We start from the raw sequence: 18,612 nt of genomic DNA on the forward strand, positions 1-18,612 counted from the left end.
TCACTTACCACACACTGATACACCTTACACTGGCATACTTCACCTAGCACACACTCGTCCGCCTTAAACTGTCATACTTCGCCTACCACACACTGGTGCACCTTATACTGGCATACTTTACCTACCACACATTGGTGCACCTTACACTGGCATACTTCACCTACCATACGCTGATGAACTTTATACTGGCATACTTCACATACCACACTGATGCACCTTACACTGGCATACTTCAACTGCTACACACTGGTGCACCTTACACTAGCATATTTCATCTGCCACACACTGGTGCACCTTACACTGGCATACTTCACTTACCACACACTGGTGCACCTTACACTGGCATACTTCACTTACCACACACTGGTGCACCTCAAAGTGGCATACTTCACATACCACACACTGGTGCACCTTACATTGGCATACTTAACCTACTACACACCGTTACTCATTACACTAGCATACGTCACCTACTACACACTGGTGCACCTTACACTGGCATACCTTACTTGCCACACACTGGTGCACCTTATACTAGCATACTTCACCTACCAAACACTGGTGCACCTTACACTGGCATACTTCACGTACCACACACTGGTGCACTTTACATTGGCATCCTTCACCTTCCACACAGTGGTGCACCTTACACTGGCACACTTCACCTACCACACACTGGTACACCTTTCACTGGCATACTTCACCTACCACACACTGGTGGAACTTACACTGGCATACCTCACCTACCACTCACTTGTGCGCCTTACACTGGCATACTTCGCCTACCACACACTGGTGCTCCTTACACTGGCATACTTCATCTACCATACACTTTTGCACCTTACACTGGCATACGTCACCTACCAGACACTGGTGCGCCTTACACTGGCATACTTCATCTACCATTCACTGGTGCACCTTACACTGGTATAATTCACCTACCACACTGGTGCACCTTACACTAGCATATTTCACGTACCACACACTGGTGCACATTACATTGGCATACTTCATCTACTACACACTGTTACTCATTACACTGGCAACTTACACTGACATAGTTCACCTACCAAACATTGGTGCACCTTACACTGGCATGATTCACCTAACACTCACTGGTGCACCTTACAATGGCATACTTCACCTTCCACACACCGGTGCACCGTACACTGACATACTTCACCTGCCACACACTCGTGCACATTATACTGCCATACTTCACCTACCACACACTGGTGCATCTTACACTGGCATACTTCACCTACCACACAGTGGTGAACCTTACAATGGCATACTTCACCTACCACACACTGGTGCACCTTACACTGGCATGATTAACCCTAACACACACTGGTGCAACTTACACTGGCATACTTCACCTACCACACACTAGTGCACCTTATACTGGTATTCTTCAACTATCACACAATGGTGCACCTCACACTGGCATACTTCACCTACCACACACTGGTGCACCTTACACTGGCATACTTAATCTTCCACACATTGGTGGACCTTACACTGGTATACTTCACCTACCACACACTGGTGGACCTTACGCTGGTATACTTCACCTACCACACACTGGTGGACCTTACGCTGGTATACTTCACCTACCACACACTGGTGCACCTTACACTGACATACTTCACCTACCACACACTGGTGCACCTTACACTGGCATACTTCACCTACTACACACTGGTGCATCTTACCCTGACATACCTCACCTTCTACTCACTGATTGACCTTACACTGGCATACTTCCCTTACCACTCACTGGTGCACCTTAACACTGGCATGCTTCATCTACCACACACTGTTACCTTGCACTGGTATACCTCACTTACCACACACTTGTGCATCTTACACTGGCATACTTCACCTACCACACACTGGTACACCTTACACTAGCATGATTAACCAACCACACACTGGTACACCTTACTCTGGCATACTTCACCTACCACACACTGGTGCAACTCACACTGGCATACTTCACCTACCACACACTGTTGCTCCTTACACTGGCATACTTCACCTACCACACACTGGTGCACCTTACACTGACATACTTCAATAACAATCACTGATGCAGCTTACACTAGCATACTTCACCTACCACACACTGGTGCACCTTACATTGGCTTAATTCACCTACCACACAATGGTGCAACTTACACTGGCATACTTCATCTACCATACACTGGTGTACCTTACACTGGCATACTTCACCTACCACACTGGTGCACCTTTCACTTGCATACTTCACCTACCACAAACTGGTGCACCTTACACTGGCATACTTCACCTACCACACACTGTTGCTCCTTACACTGGCATACTTCACCTACCACACACTGGTGCACCTTACACTGACATACCTCAATACCAATCACTGATGCAGCTTACACTAGCATACTTCACCTACCATACACTGGTGCACCTTACATTGGCTTAATTCACCTACCACACACTGGTGCAACTTACACTGGCATACTTCATCTACCACAAACTGGTGCACCTTACACTGGCAAACTTCTTCTACAACACACTGTTGCTCCTACACTGGCATACTTCAGCTAACACACTGGTGAACCTTACACTGGCATACTTAACCTACCAAACACTGGTTCACCTACCACACACTGGTGCACCTTACACTGGCATACTTCACCTACTACACAGTGGTGAACCTTACATTGCCATACTTCACCTAACACACATAAGTGCACCTCACACTGGCATACTTCATCTTCCTCACACCGGTGCACCTTACACTAGCATACATCACCTACCACTCATCGATGCACCTTACACTGGCATACTTCACTTACCTACACACTGGTGCTCCTTACTGGCATACTTCAGCCATCACACACTCTTGCACCTTACACTGGCATACTTCACCTACTGCACACTGGTGCACCATACACTGGCATACTTCACCTACCACTCACTGATACTCCTTGCACTGGCATACTTCACCTACCACACACTGGTGCACCTTGCGCTGGCATACTTCACCTACCACACACTAGTGCAACTTACACTGGCATAGTTCACCTACCAAACACTGGTGTACCTTACACTGGCATACTTCACCTACCACTCACTGTTGCACCTTACAATGGCATACTACACCTTCCACTCATCGGTGCTCCTTACAATGGCATACTTCACCTACCACTCGTCAGTGCACCTTACTGGCATACTTCACCTACCACTCATCGGTGCACCTTACACTGGCATACTTCACCTACCACACACTGGTGCACCTTACACTAACATGCTTCACTTCCATATACTGATGCACCCTACACTAGTGTACCTCACCTACCACACACTGATGCACTTCACGCTGGCATACTTCACCTACCACACATTGTTTCTTACACTGGCATACTTCACCTACCACACACTGATGCATCTTACAATGGCATACCTCACCTACCCCTCACTGATGCACCTTACACTGGCATACTTCACCTACCGCACACTGGTGCACCTTACACTGACATACCTTACTTACCACACACTGGTGCACCTTACACTAGCATACTTCACCCACTACATATGGGTGCACTTTACACTGGCATTCAATTATCACACACTGGTGCACCTTACACTCTCATACTTCACCTACCACACATTGGTGTACCTTACACTGGCATACTTCACCTTCAACATACTACTTCACCTACCACACACTGGTGCACCTTACACAGACATACTTCACCTACCACACTGGTCCATCTTACAATGGCATATCTCACCTATCACTCACTGATGCGCCTTATACTGGCATACTTCACCTGTCACACACTGGTGCACCTTACACTGGCATACTTCACCTACCACACAGTGGTGCACCTTACGCTGGCATACTTCACCTACCACACACTGGTGCACCTTACACTGGCATGATTAACCCTAACACACACTGGTGCAACTTACACTGGCATACTTCACCTACCACACACTAGTGCACCTTATACTGGTATTCTTCAACTATCACACAATGGTGCACCTCACACTGGCATACTTCACCTACCACACACTGGTGCACCTTACACTGGCATACTTAATCTTCCACACATTGGTGGACCTTACACTGGTATACTTCACCTACCACACACTGGTGGACCTTACGCTGGTATACTTCACCTACCACACACTGGTGCACCTTACACTGACATACTTCACCTACCACACACTGGTGCACCTTACACTGGTATACTTCACCTACTACACACTGGTGCATCTTACCCTGACATACCTCACCTTCTACTCACTGATTGACCTTACACTGGCATACTTCCCTTACCACTCACTGGTGCACCTTAACACTGGCATGCTTCATCTACCACACACTGTTACCTTGCACTGGTATACCTCACTTACCACACACTTGTGCATCTTACACGGGCATACTTCACCTACCACACTTTGGTACACCTTACACTAGCATGATTAACCAACAACACACTGGTACACCTTACTCTGGCATACTTCACCTACCACACACTGGTGCAACTCACACTGGCATACTTCACCTACCACCCACTGTTGCTCCTTACACTGGCATACTTCACCTACCACACACTGGTGGACCTTACACTGACATACTTCAATAACAATCACTGATGCAGCTTACACTAGCATACTTCACCTACCACACACTGGTGCACCTTACATTGGCTTAATTCACCTACCACACAATGGTGCAACTTACACTGGCATACTTCATCTACCATACACTGGTGTACCTTACACTGGCATACTTCACCTACCACACTGGTGCACCTTTCACTTGCATACTTCACCTACCACAAACTGGTGCACCTTACACTGACATACTTCAATACCAATCACTGATGCAGCTTACACTAGCATACTTCACCTACCACACACTGGTGCACCTTACATTGGCTTAATTCACCTACCACACAATGGTGCAACTTACACTGGCATACTTCATCTACCATACACTGGTGTACCTTACACTGGCATACTTCACCTACCACACTGGTGCACCTTTCACTTGCATACTTCACCTACCACAAACTGGTGCACCTTACACTGACATACTTCAATACCAATCACTGATGCAGCTTACACTAGCATACTTCACCTACCACACACTGGTGCACCTTACATTGGCTTAATTCACCTACCACACACTGGTGCACCTTACACTGGCATACTTCACCTACCACACACTGGTGCACCTTACACTGACATACCTCAATACCAATCACTGATGCAGCTTACACTAGCATACTTCACCTACCATACACTGGTGCACCTTACATTGGCTTAATTCACCTACCACACAATGGTGCAACTTACACTGGCATACTTCATCTACCACAAACTGGTGCACCTTACACTGGCATACTTCTTCTAAAACACACTGTTGCTCCTACACTGGCATACTTCACCTACCACACACTGGTGCACCTTACACTGGCATACTTCACCTACCACACACTGGTGCACCTTACACTGGCATACTTCACCTACCACACACTGGTGCACCTTACACTGACATACCTCAATACCAATCACTGATGCAGCTTACACTAGCATACTTCACCTACCATACACTGGTGCACCTTACATTGGCTTAATTCACCTACCACACACTGGTGCAACTTACACTGGCATACTTCATCTACCACAAACTGGTGCACCTTACACTGGCATACTTCTTCTACAACACACTGTTGCTCCTACACTGGCATACTTCAGCTACCACACACTGGTGAACCTTACACTGGCATACTTAACCTACCAAACACTGGTTCACCTACCACACACTGGTGCACCTTACACTGGCATACTTCACCTACTACACAGTGGTGCACCTTACATTGCCATACTTCACCAAACACACATTAGTGCACCTCACACTGGCATACTTCATCTCCTCACACCGGTGCACCTTACACTAGCATACATAACCTACCACTCATCGATGCACCTTACACTGGCATACTTCACTTACCACACACTGGTGCTCCTTACAACTGGCATACTTCAGCCATCACACACTCTTGCACCTTACACTGGCATACTTCACCTACTGCACTGGTGCACCATACACTGGCATACTTCACCTACCACTCACTGATACTCCTTGCACTGGCATACTTCACCTACCACACACTGGTGCACCTTGCGCTGGCATACTTCACCTACCACACACTAGTGCAACTTACACTGGCATAGTTCACCTACCAAACACTGGTGTACCTTACACTGGCATACTTCACCTACCACTCACTGTTGCACCTTACAATGGCATACTACACCTTCCACTCACCGGTGCTCCTTACAATGGCATACTTCACCTACCACTTGTCAGTGCACCTTACACTGGCATACTTCACCTACCACACACACTGTTGCTCCTTATTCTGGCATATTTCACATACCACGCACTGGTGCACCTTACACTGACGTACCTTAATTACCACTCACACTGGTGCACCTTAGATTGACATACTTCACCTACGACACAATTGTGCACCTTACACTGGCATACTTCATCTACCACACACTGTTGCTCCTGCATTGGCATACTGCCCCTCCGACACACTGGTGCACCTTACGCTGGCATATTTCACCTACCACACACTGGGGCACCTTTCACTGGCATACTTCACCTACCACACACTGTTGCACCTTACACTAGCATACTTCACCTACCACACGCTGGTGCACCTTACACAGGTATACTTCACCTTTCACACATTGGTGCACTTTACACTGGCATAGTTCACTTAACACACGCTGGTGCACCTTACACTGGCATACTTCACCTACCACTCACCGGTGCACCTTACACTGGCATACTTCACCTACCACACACTGGTGCGTCTTTTCTGGCATTCCTTACCTACCACTCACTGATGCACCTTAAACTGGCATACTTCACCCACCACATACTGGTGCACCTCACACTGGCATACTTCACTTACCACACACTGGTGCATCTTACGCTGGCATATTTCACCTACCACACACGGGCACCTTTCACTGGCATACTTCACCTACCACACACTGGTGCACCTTACACTGGCAAACTTCACTTCAACACACTGATGCACCTTACACTGGTGTACTTCACCTACCACATACTGGTGCACCTCACACTGCCATACTTCACCTACCAAACTGTTGCTCCTTAAACTGGAATACTTCACCTACCCCACACTGGTGCGTCTTTTCTGGCATTCCTTACCTACCACTCACTGATGCACCTTAAACTGGCATACTTCACCCACTACATACTGGTGCACCTTACACTGGCATACTTCACCTACCACACTGGTGCACCTTACACTGGCATACTTCACCTACCACACTGGTGCACCGTTCATTGGCATACTTTACCTACCACACTGGTACACCTTTCACTAGCATACTTCACCTACCACACATTGGTACACCTTACACTGGCATACTTCACCTACGACACACTGGTGCACCTTACACTGGCATACTTCATCTACCACACACTGTTGCTCCCACAGTGGCATCCTTCACATACCACACACTGGTGCACCTTAGACTGTCATACGTCATCAACCACACAATGGTGCACCTTACACTGGCATACTTCACCTAACACACACTGGTGCACCTTACACTGGCATACTTTACCTACCATACACTGTTGCACCTTACACTGGCATACTTCACCTACCACTCACCGGTGCACCTTACACTGGCATACTTCACCAACCACACACTGGTGCACCTTACACTGGCATAATTCATCTACTACACACTGGTGCTTTTTAATCTGGCATACTTCACCTACAGTACACTGGTGCACCTTACACTAGCATACTTCACCTTCCACTCGCTGGTGCACCTTACACTGGCATACTTCACCTACCACACACTGGTGCACCTTACACAGGCATACCTCACCCTTCACACACTGGCGCACCTTACACTGGCTTACTTCACCTACCTCGCCCCAATCCAAGTTCCATCCCTCTCCAAACACCAAAGTAAGCCCCATCCCTCTCCAAACACCAAAGTAAGCCCCATCCCTCTCCAAACACCAAAGTAAGCCCCATCCTTCTCCAAACACCAAAGTAAGCCCCATCCTTCTCCAAACACCAATGTAAGCCCCATCCTTCTCCAAACACCAAAGTAAGCCCCATCCTTCTCCAAACACCAAAGTAAGCCCCATCCTTCTCCAAACACCAAAGTAAGCCCCATCCTTCTCCAAACAACAAAGTAAGCCCCATCCTTCTCCAAACAACAAAGTAAGCCCCATCCCTCTCCAAACACCAAAGTAAGCCCCATCCCTCTCCAAACACCAAAGTAAGCCCCATCCTTCTCCAAACTCCAAAGTAAGCCCCATCCTTCTCCAAACACCAATGTAAGCCCCATCCCTCTCCAAACACCAATGTAAGCCCCATCCTTCTCCAAACACCAATGTAAGCCCCATCCCTCTCCAAACACCAATGTAAGCCCCATCCCTCTCCAAACACCAATGTAAGCCCCATCCCTCTCCAAACACCAAAGTAAGCCCCATCCCTCTCCAAACACCAAAGTAAGCCCCATCCTTCTCCAAACACCAAAGTAAGCCCCATCCTTCTCCAAACACCAAAGTAAGCCCCATCCTTCTCCAAACAACAAAGTAAGCCCCATCCTTCTCCAAACAACAAATTAAGCCCCATCCCTCTCCAAACACCAAAGTAAGCCCCATCCCTCTCCAAACACCAAAGTAAGCCCCATCCCTCTCCAAACACCAAAGTAAGCCCCATCCCTCTCCAAACACCAACGTAAGCCCCATCCCTCTCCAAACACCAAAGTAAGCCCCATCCCTCTCCAAAGCTCCATGTAAGCCCTTTCCTGTCTGTTCCATGTCCAGTACGAGTCTTTCTCAAGGTAGATTTTGTCTACTGCAGTTAAGTCATATTTGTTGTTGTCATCTTCCAAGTATAGCTTCTATGTTAACTCTAGCTACACTTATGTAAGATTTCCCTGAATTACCAACACAACCTAAATTACTGACTTAGATCAATCGTAAGGAGGAGTTTGTGAAGGATTTCAAGCAGTGAGTCATACTTATTGTTGTCACATTTCATATTGTTGATGTTCCAGTAATTGTGGTTATTGTTCCCCAGGACGAGTGTGAGCGGGATGAGCTCGCTCCCGCACCTCAAGCTTCCTGATGGCCTGCACCTGCAACCCTCCACCACATGCGCTCCACGCCCACCCTCCCACGTCCACCCTTCGCCTGCCATGGCCAACACCAGCAGATCAACAAAGTCCAGAGTCTCCACACAGTCTGTAGCATCGAAACCACCAGCTGTACCGCCAAGGACAGCACAACCAGCAGCGGTACAGTCAAGGATAGCACAACCAGCAGCTGTACAGTCAAGGATAGCACAACCAGCAGCGGTACCGCCAAGGATAGCACAACCAGCAGCGGTACAGCCAACTAGAGTGCAACAGACCGTAGTACAGCTAACGATAAAGCAACCAGCAACTGTACAACCACCGACAACACAGCCACTAGCAGTACAGCCAACAACACAGCCGGTGGCAGTACGGCCAACAACACAACCCCTGGCAGTACAGCCAACAACACAGCCAGTGGCAGTGCAGCCAACAGCACAGCCGGTGGCAGTACGGCCAACAACACAGCCGGTGGCAGTACAGCCAACAACACAGCCAGTGGCAGTGCAGCCAACAGCACAGCCGGTGGCAGTACGGCCAACAACACAGCCGGTGGCAGTACAGCCAACAACACAGCCGGTGGCAGTACAGCCAACAACACAGCCACTAGCAGTACAGCCAACAACACAGCCAGTGGCAGTACAGCCAACAACACAGCCAGTGGCAGTACAGCCAACAACACAGCCACTAGCAGTACAGCCAACAACACAGCCGGTGGCAGTACGGCCAACAACACAGCCGGTGGCAGTACAGCCAACAACACCGCCGGTGGCAGTACGGCCAACAACACAGCCGGTGGCAGTACGGCCAACAACACAGCCGGTGGCAGTACGGCCAACAACACAGCCGGTGGCAGTACGGCCAACAACACAGCCGGTGGCAGTACAGCCAACAACACAGCCGGTGGCAGTACGGCCAACAACACAGCCGGTGGCAGTACAGCCAACCACACAAGCACCAGGAAAGGTACACCCAGCAGTAATACAGCCAACGACAAGAGAAGCGAGAGCGGCACAGCCCACAACACCACAGGTGGGGTCATATCCCCTGGCCATACATCCAACACAACCGCCTTGGAAAAAGAACTTTTGTCGAGATAGTGAACCTGTAACTAAGAAAAGACGGCTTTTGGAAGCTACAGAAGCTGTAGTTGGACATGAAATGACAAAGACAGGAAGTAAACAAGAAGACGCAGAAGATATTTTAGCTCGGGTGTGTTCGGCTGTTGGAATCGACTCTGACTTGGTTGAGAGTGTGGTTGACGATCCCCCACCTCATAATCATCAATCAGAACTTGTGGGCAACACACACGTTTTTCCTGGTAGCCTGCAGTACTTGAGGGGAGTCAGGCCACTCCATCCAAGTATACCATCACTTGCTCACAGGCTAAGACGTCCTGAGTTCAGGTTCCACTCCAGCATGCATCCTGCCTACAGGATTTCACCTGATGGTTCCTATGCACTTGCACAAGTTCGTCATCCTTACCAGCAATACCATCATCGTCCCCGTGAACCCGCTTACATGGTGCCGCATCGCATTGCTATCCGTCCGGGAGAACCACATCATTACCGCCCATTTCCACACTACTTCAACAGATACCAGTATGTAGGGCCTCTACCCCACATCATGAACAGGCCTCCAATGTTGCGTCCAGGACCTCCCATAGGACCATCTGACAGACATCTCCCAGCACCACATAGCACCCCAAATCTCCCTCAACCATCTGATCTATGCCATTATCCTCCCCGAACTCTGCATCAGTCTCCACCAAGACCACCTGCTCTACAACCTGACCCCCGACGAGGACCCCCAGATGTCCATCATGCCCCTCACACAGTTACTGACGTAAAGCATAGACATCCGCTGAGACACTCAGACTCAGAAGTTCCTTATAGAATTCCTACTCCACATCACAATTCATGTGGTATAACTTCATCAGTCTCTGAACGTCCAGCAGCTACAGCCACGAGTCGATCCTTCACTAGTAGTCAAACTCCTTTTCAACCTAGTTTGCCAGATTCTACTGGCCAACATAAACAACGTGCAGGCGTGCATGAAATGTCCATTCCCTCCACATCTGTCAATCCCCTCCATCCTCAAGGTCCTCCATATCCTATTATCACCCATCCTGGCCGTGGTCAGTATCACCATCTTTACACTCAAGGATCAGAATCATACTCCAAGCATCCCTACACTCCTCGAGCAGAGCCTGCCAGGGATCCTGTTTGGCAGGAAAATGTTTCCTCTCGTGCACCCATTATGTCTTCACGAACATCGCCAGATAACAGGCCTCGAACCTCAGTTCAAGCTAGACCATCTTACGTTCCTGAGCAGTTGCAACATCGATATGACCAAACCTGGGGTGTAAAACGACCTTCTAGTGATTCAGACAGAGCTCCAGAGGTGGTGCAGGTACGACGGACTATGGAGCCCCCTAAACCTTGTGTGGAGCTTATTCCCATTGGACCTTCTCGTGATACAAGGGAAAGAAAATCTGTTGGTGAAGAAGACTCGCACATCTCTGTTAGTGTGATGCAGAAACAGATTGCTCCAGCAACTGACCCTCATCAACAAAGAGTAAATACCAATAGTTCACAGCACTCTCAGCTACCTGGCCGCACTTTTGTTAATGTTGATCACAAAGCACTCATAGCTGCCTATGGACAATCTGCTCATGTACAAGTTCCTGCTGCATATGTAGCTCAAACACCGTCTCTTCAACATAATCATCAGGACCGAATATCAATATCTCTCTCAGCAAATCCGGAGGTGCCTTCACCTACATCTCCACGTAAGGTCTTGCGACGTCCTCTGTCATCAGATCCATCATTTAATCGGAACTTTTCTTCAAGGGAAGAAACACCCAAATCTGAAGCACAAAAAGGACAAAGATACAACAGATCCAACAGTGAGCCTAGCAGCACTCAGTGCAAAGCCGATAACGACAACAATGAGCCTTGCAGCACTCAGTGCATAGCCGATAACAAATCCAACAGTGAGCTTAGCCGCACTCAGTGCAGAGCCGAGAACAGATCCAACAGTGAGCCTACCCGCACTCAGTGCAGAGCCGATAACAGATCCAAGAGTGAGCCTAGCCGCACTCAGTGCAGAGCCGATAACGACAACAATGAGCCTAGCCGCACTCAGTGCAGAGCCGATAACAGATCCAACAGTGAGCCTAGCCGCACTCAGTGCAGAGTCGATAACGACAACAATGAGCCTAGCAGCACTCAGAGCAGAGCTGATAATGACAACAATGAGCCTAACAGCACTCAGAGCAGAGCTGATAATGACAACAATGAGCCTAGCCGCACTCAGTGCAGAGACGATATCGACAAATGTAACACTTCTGTAAGGAAGACCGACTCTCACTGTAGTACCCACGAAATTTTTTCACCTGTCGATGATGCCAAGAAACAAACTACTTCATCTCGAACAAGTAGTGAGGGAGGAAAGCCCCAGATGGATATACATTACAGAAAGGTCAGTCAAGGGCAAATATCTTTACTAGACACTAATGAAGGGCACAGATTTACACCAGACAATGAAAGACAGATTTCTACACCAAACGAGGAAAGACAGATTTCTACACCAGACAATGATATAACTGTGGAAAAGATTGTTTACTTTACAAATCGTGACAGAGATTTACAAGAAAATGTACAGCATAAGACAAGAGACCATGATTTACCTCACAATGTACAGAATAAGACGAGATGGCTTGAGTCACATTATACAGCAGATCCAGAGAATATAGAAAGAGAGGCTCGTGGTCTCAGCTCAGGCGTGCACAGCTCTCGCTATGTCACCCACCACAGATCAGCCTCTGAGCCACCCCATGGCTTACTATCTGCTTCTATCGATACTGTTTCCCCAAATAAGCGACCAGCATCCTTACCTGGTGCAGGTCAGCAGGGCCTGTTTAACCCAGTTACCATGAAATGTCAGAATGACTTGAATGTAACATTTCAACAAGACCAACGTAACCCATTCAGTGAGAACCCAAGTGAGTTGGACAGTGATGAAGTCTTCATGGAACGGCTGAAGCTGGTACTGAATGATCTCTTGTCAGTCCCAGAGGCAACGAAATTGCAACAGCTGTCTTGCTCTCCGGAGCAGCTGCTGGCATCTGTCGTGCAGCGGGGTGGAGCTCATCCTTCAAAGGACTTGAGTCCACGAAAGCGGCTAAGAGAGGACTTCAAGACTGTCGTAAAATTGTCTCTCCCAGCAGACCTCTTAAGGGACTGGGGCTGGGACTCCTGCACTCCAGATCAAATACTTGACCAGCTCATCAAGGTCACCCACAACGGTATGATCAGTTGAGGCCAAAATCACATACTTTTTATTATCTATACACAATCATGCTTAAATATTTACCCAAATATATGTTTACATGAGCATACCTGTGTATGCTTGTCTTCCTAGCAAGTTTTTTTTGTGTATGATACAATACATAGATACTTCTGTACTGTATGTCTATCTGTATGCACATGCTGTCGGACTCTGCCTTCTCGTGGTTACACCGCTGAAAAGCCATTTGGATTAAGCTGTAGCATCGTCACCTGATGATAGTCTTAACAAGGAAATTCTTACTCCAAAGGAGTTGCCTACATTTCCTGCTTCTGTTCGTCATGCAGCCTTAGAACTGCAAGAGCCCCATAAAAGGTTTCCATGAGTTTTTTTGTAACATAAACGTACTTACATGGCTGTACAGTAGACATCTTCACTGACAAGATATTCTCATGCAAATTCTTGTTCGCTTGTATTTCAGTTTTTATACATGATTACCCTTGGACCATTTTCTGTGAAAGACTTGGTGTTGTTACCCAGGGGTCAGGGCCTTTCTAAAGGCTGCGTTGCTAACAGTGGTAAGGTAATGTGGACTGATTTGGAGTGAGAAGTTCTCTGACGAGACTGTGCAACCAATACTACAGCCTCACCAAAACTGGCTTTTCACATAGGATGTAACCTCGAACAGGCGGACTTCAGTGCTTACTTAAATACATATGTATTCTCCATCTATCTACCTATGTATCTCTGACACCTGTTCCCTCCTGGAAGTCCCTTAAGGGCAATAGGGACTCCATAACTGGTGAACTACAGTTCCCTTCAGTGTTTCATGCATAACAGGCCACTGGCAGAGGGTAACTTTAGGGCAGTGCCTGCAAAGGCTCATGCGTAATGGTCTTACAAACTATTTCTACCAAATGCCCGTGCCTAATGTTCCTACCTACTAGCTTATGTTTCTCTCTAATGCTCCCGCCTAATGTTCCTAGCCACAACTTTCACCTAACATTTCTGCCTAATGCTCCTGCTTACACCGTAAAAATTATAACTTCAAACAATGACATTCTTTTCAAGCCAATTCCCGATTTCTATTCATAGATAAACCTCTTCACTGAAATACACAAGACTACACTTACACATTTAGCCACACTTGCACGTTAGATTATGTATCCTGGTGTGTTTGCTTGAGTGTCAGCAGTGGTAGCATATGGTATTTGGGTGATCCCCCTCCAAAGGGGGAGGGGGATCACCCTCCAGTCAATACCCTTTATGTTGATGACCATAACAATCTCAAATTAGGGTCTCATTTCTCCATAAAGATATTACTACCTGTAAGAGGCTAGATGATTTTATGCCAGAGGTTGCAAAGTAAATAGATTAAGATAAAGACTGTAAGTGCACACCAAGATACATGGTTATGCTCAGGTTGTAACAAGAATACTCCAAGAGCTATACACATAGCAACATCTCAGAATAAGATTTGGGCAGTTACAACTTTTCAGTCAGTACCATCATACAATGATGGTACAATCAACATCATTATCAAATAACCAAGTTACAGTCAGTACCATCATACAGTAATTTAGTTTCAGTTTGTACTCTTGCAGTGGCTGTTACAATGACATAAATTAATGTTAAAACATTTAAAGTAGGATTGGCTGTTATGGTGCCTCCTTCTTCCTTCGAATAGGTCAACTGTGGAATTCTCCTCCTTCTCTTATCTTTTTGTCTTTGTGTCTATCTATATTTCTGACGTCTGTTTCCTTCAGGAACTCCCATCAAGGGATGGCCACGGCAAAAGTGTCCACTTATCCCTGTCCCTACATGCCTCCCTCACATACACCATTCCACACATTCTTCCACCATTTATCTTTCTCCAATATTTTCCACTGAATTTCCCCATGTCACAGATAGTCTTTTCTCCCACTAATTCTCTTTGATTTTACTATCATACATTTTCCTTGTAAACTCTCCACCTTCTATTCTTCCCACATGTCCAAACCACCTCAAAGTATCACGTTTCATCCATTCTACCATGTCCACAATTCATTCCCTTTGCATTCCTTGCCATACCACATCTTCCATACACCCCATCATTTCTTTCCTTATTCCATCTATTCTTACCACATGCTCCTCTCAAATAACTCATTTCCACAGCATGTATTCTTGACCTCTGTGACTCATTCCATATCCATGTTTTGGCTGCGTAGATCAGAGGTGAGAGGATAATGCTGTCCCTTAATTCTTCCTCCATCTGCATACACCTCTACCCTTCATTATTCTATTAAAGGACCCAATGACTCATCTACCCTGTGCTGCGCTCTCCCTTATCTCCCTTTCCATATCACCAAACAGCTCCTAAATACTTAAATTCTTTCACCTCTTCTAGTCTTTCTCCACCCATATCTAAAACAAAGTTTAGTACATTTTCTTCTTTCACTCTATATGGTTTTGCGAAATCTGTACTTTCATTGTTTCCTTGCAGAGACCAATACTTTACGTATCATTGCATTTACCATCAGTCAACTATGCTTACACATTATAAAACACGCTTACAGCTTTCCTTCTTCATATATCCTTACTTCCTTTAGAAGTCAGGTCTACAAATACCTGCGGAGCCCAGATAGATTTCTCGTTTCTTTCTCTATAACATTTTCCTTCACTTGAGGTGGCTCTGATTAGAGCATGATATTTCCCCACATAGTGGTCACAATGGAAAAGAAAATCAATTCTGATCCAGTCTTTGTAAAAACTGATACAGTAAAAACTGATACAGTGACTTGGCATTATTCCCATTGATGAAACAAAAATCAAACGCTTGTAATGAGGTAAAGTAGTCACCATCTTTGATAGCAGTGCCCAAAGGTCAGTCACCCCACGTCATTAACAGGAAAACTTCCATATGCTTCTAAATTCATGCAAGGGTAAATGATAATGATATATGCTCCTAGATTCCTGCAAGGGTAAATGATAATGATATATGCTCTTAGATTCCTGCAAGGGTAAATGATAATGATATATTTATTATACATGTTTGTTCTCCAACACTTGTGTTCAAATTTCTAAAAAGGGAAACAGAAGGAGTCAAGCGAGAAGTGCCCATCCTCCTTGAAGGATCAGATTGGGGTGTCTAAATGTGTGTGGATGTAACCAAGATGAGACGAAAGGGGAGATAGGTAGTATGTTTGAGGAAAGAAACCTGGAAGTTCTGGCTCTGAGTGAAATGAAACTCAAGGGTAAAGGGGAAGAGTGGTTTGGAAAAGTCTTGAGAGTAAAGTCAGGGGATGGTGAGAGGACAAGAGCTAAGGAAGGAGTAGCACTAATCCTGAAGCAAGTTGTGGGAGTGTGTAATAGAGTGTAAGAAAGTAAATTCTAGATTGATTAGGGTAAAACTGAAAATGGATGGACAGAGATGGGTGATTATTGGTTCTTTTGCACCTGGCCATGAGAAGAAAGATCATGAGAGGCAGGTGTTTTGGGAGCAGCTGAGTGAGTGTTTGCAGTTTTGATGCAAGAGACTGAGTTATAGTGACGGGTGAACTGAATGTGAATATGAGTAATGTGGCAGTTGAGGACATAATTGGTGTACATGGGGTGTTCAGTGTCGTAAATGGAATTGGTGAAGAGCTTGTGAATTTTTGTACTGAGAAAAGATTGGTGAACGGGAATACCTGGTTGCATAAGTATAAGCATGTGAGTAGGAGAGACGGTCAAAGGGCATTATTGGATTACGTGTTAATTGATAGGCGTATAAAAGAGAGACTTTTGGATGTTAATGTGCTGAGAGGTGCAAGTGGAGGGATGTCTGATTGCTATCTTGTGGAGGGAAAGGTGAAAATTTGTAGAGGTTTCTAGAAAAGAAGAAAGAATGTTGGGGAGAAGAGAGTGGTGAGAGTAAGTGAGCATGGAAAGGAGACTTGAGTAAGAAAGTACTAGGAGAGATTAATTGTAGAATGGCAACAGGTGAGAGCAAATGACATGAGGGGAGAGGATGAGGAATTGGATGTATTTAGGGAAGCAGTGATGGCTTGTGCAAAAGATGCATGTGTCATGAGAAAGATGGGAGATGGGCAGAATACAAAGGGTAGTGAATGGTGGGATGAAGAAGTAAGATTGTTAGTGAAAGAGAAAAAAGAGGTGTTTGGACGATACTTGCAGGGTAGTAGTACATATGACTGGGAGATGTATGAAAGAAAGTGGTAAGAGGTCAAGAGAAAGGTGCAAGAGGTGAAAAAGAGGGCAAATGAGAGTTGGTGTGAGAGAGAATCATTAAATTTTAGGGAGAATATAAAGATGTTTTGGAAGAAGGTAAATAACATGCATAAGACAAGAAAACTATTGGGAACATCGGTAAAGGGGGAAAGTGGGGAGTTAATAACAGGTAGTGATAAAGTAAGGAGATGGAGTGAGTATTTTAAAGGTTTGTTGAATGTGTTTTATGATAGAGTGGCAGATATAGGGTGTTTTGGTTAGGGTGGTGTGCGAAGTGAGAGGATCAGGGAGAATGGTTTGGTAAAGAGAGAAGAGGTAGTGAAAGCTTTGTGGAAGATGAAAGCCATCAATGTGGTGGGTTTAGTTGGTATTGCAGTGGAATTTATTGAAAAGGGGGGGGTGACTGTGTTGCTGATTGGTTGGTAAGAATATTCAGTGTAAGAATATTCAGTGTATGAATATTCAGTGCCTGAGGATAAGAGGAAAACATGCATAGTGCCATTGTATAAAGGCGAAGGGGATAAAGGTGGTGCTCAAATTACAGAGGCATAAGTTTGTTGAGTATTCCTGGGAAATTATGTGGGAGGGTATTGATTGAGAGGGTGAAAGCATGTTCAGAGAATCAGATTGGGGAAGAGCAGGGTGGTTTCAGAAGCAGTAGAGGATGTGTGGATCAGGTGCGTGCTTTGAAGAATGTATGTGAGAAATACTTAAAAAAACAGATGGATTTTTATGTAGCATTTATGGATCTAGAAAAGGAATATGATAGGGTTGATAGAGATGCTCTGTGGAAGGTATTAAGAGTATATGGTGTGGGAGGAAAGTTGCTAGAAGCAGTGAAAAGCTTTTATCAAGCATGTAAGGCATGTGTACGAGTAGGAAGAGAGGAAAGTGATTGGTTCT

The 18,612-nt window shown here is 46.1% G+C and overlaps 1 protein-coding gene across 1 annotated transcript in view; it reads left to right on the forward strand.

The window, feature by feature from the left end:
• Positions 1–5,632: 5,632 nt before the first annotated feature.
• The window catches only part of LOC139750937 (uncharacterized), a 51,283-nt gene continuing 38,303 nt past the window's right edge, over positions 5,633–18,612 (forward strand). Inside the window, exon 1 of the mRNA XM_071665856.1 lies at positions 5,633–13,519. Coding sequence (XP_071521957.1) covers positions 9,172–13,519 — 4,348 coding nt within the window. The 5' untranslated portion in view covers positions 5,633–9,171. The remainder of the gene's footprint in view (positions 13,520–18,612) is intronic.

This window comes from Panulirus ornatus, chromosome 10, assembly GCF_036320965.1.
Source record: "Panulirus ornatus isolate Po-2019 chromosome 10, ASM3632096v1, whole genome shotgun sequence".
In the NCBI taxonomy this organism is placed as follows: domain Eukaryota; kingdom Metazoa; phylum Arthropoda; class Malacostraca; order Decapoda; family Palinuridae; genus Panulirus; species Panulirus ornatus.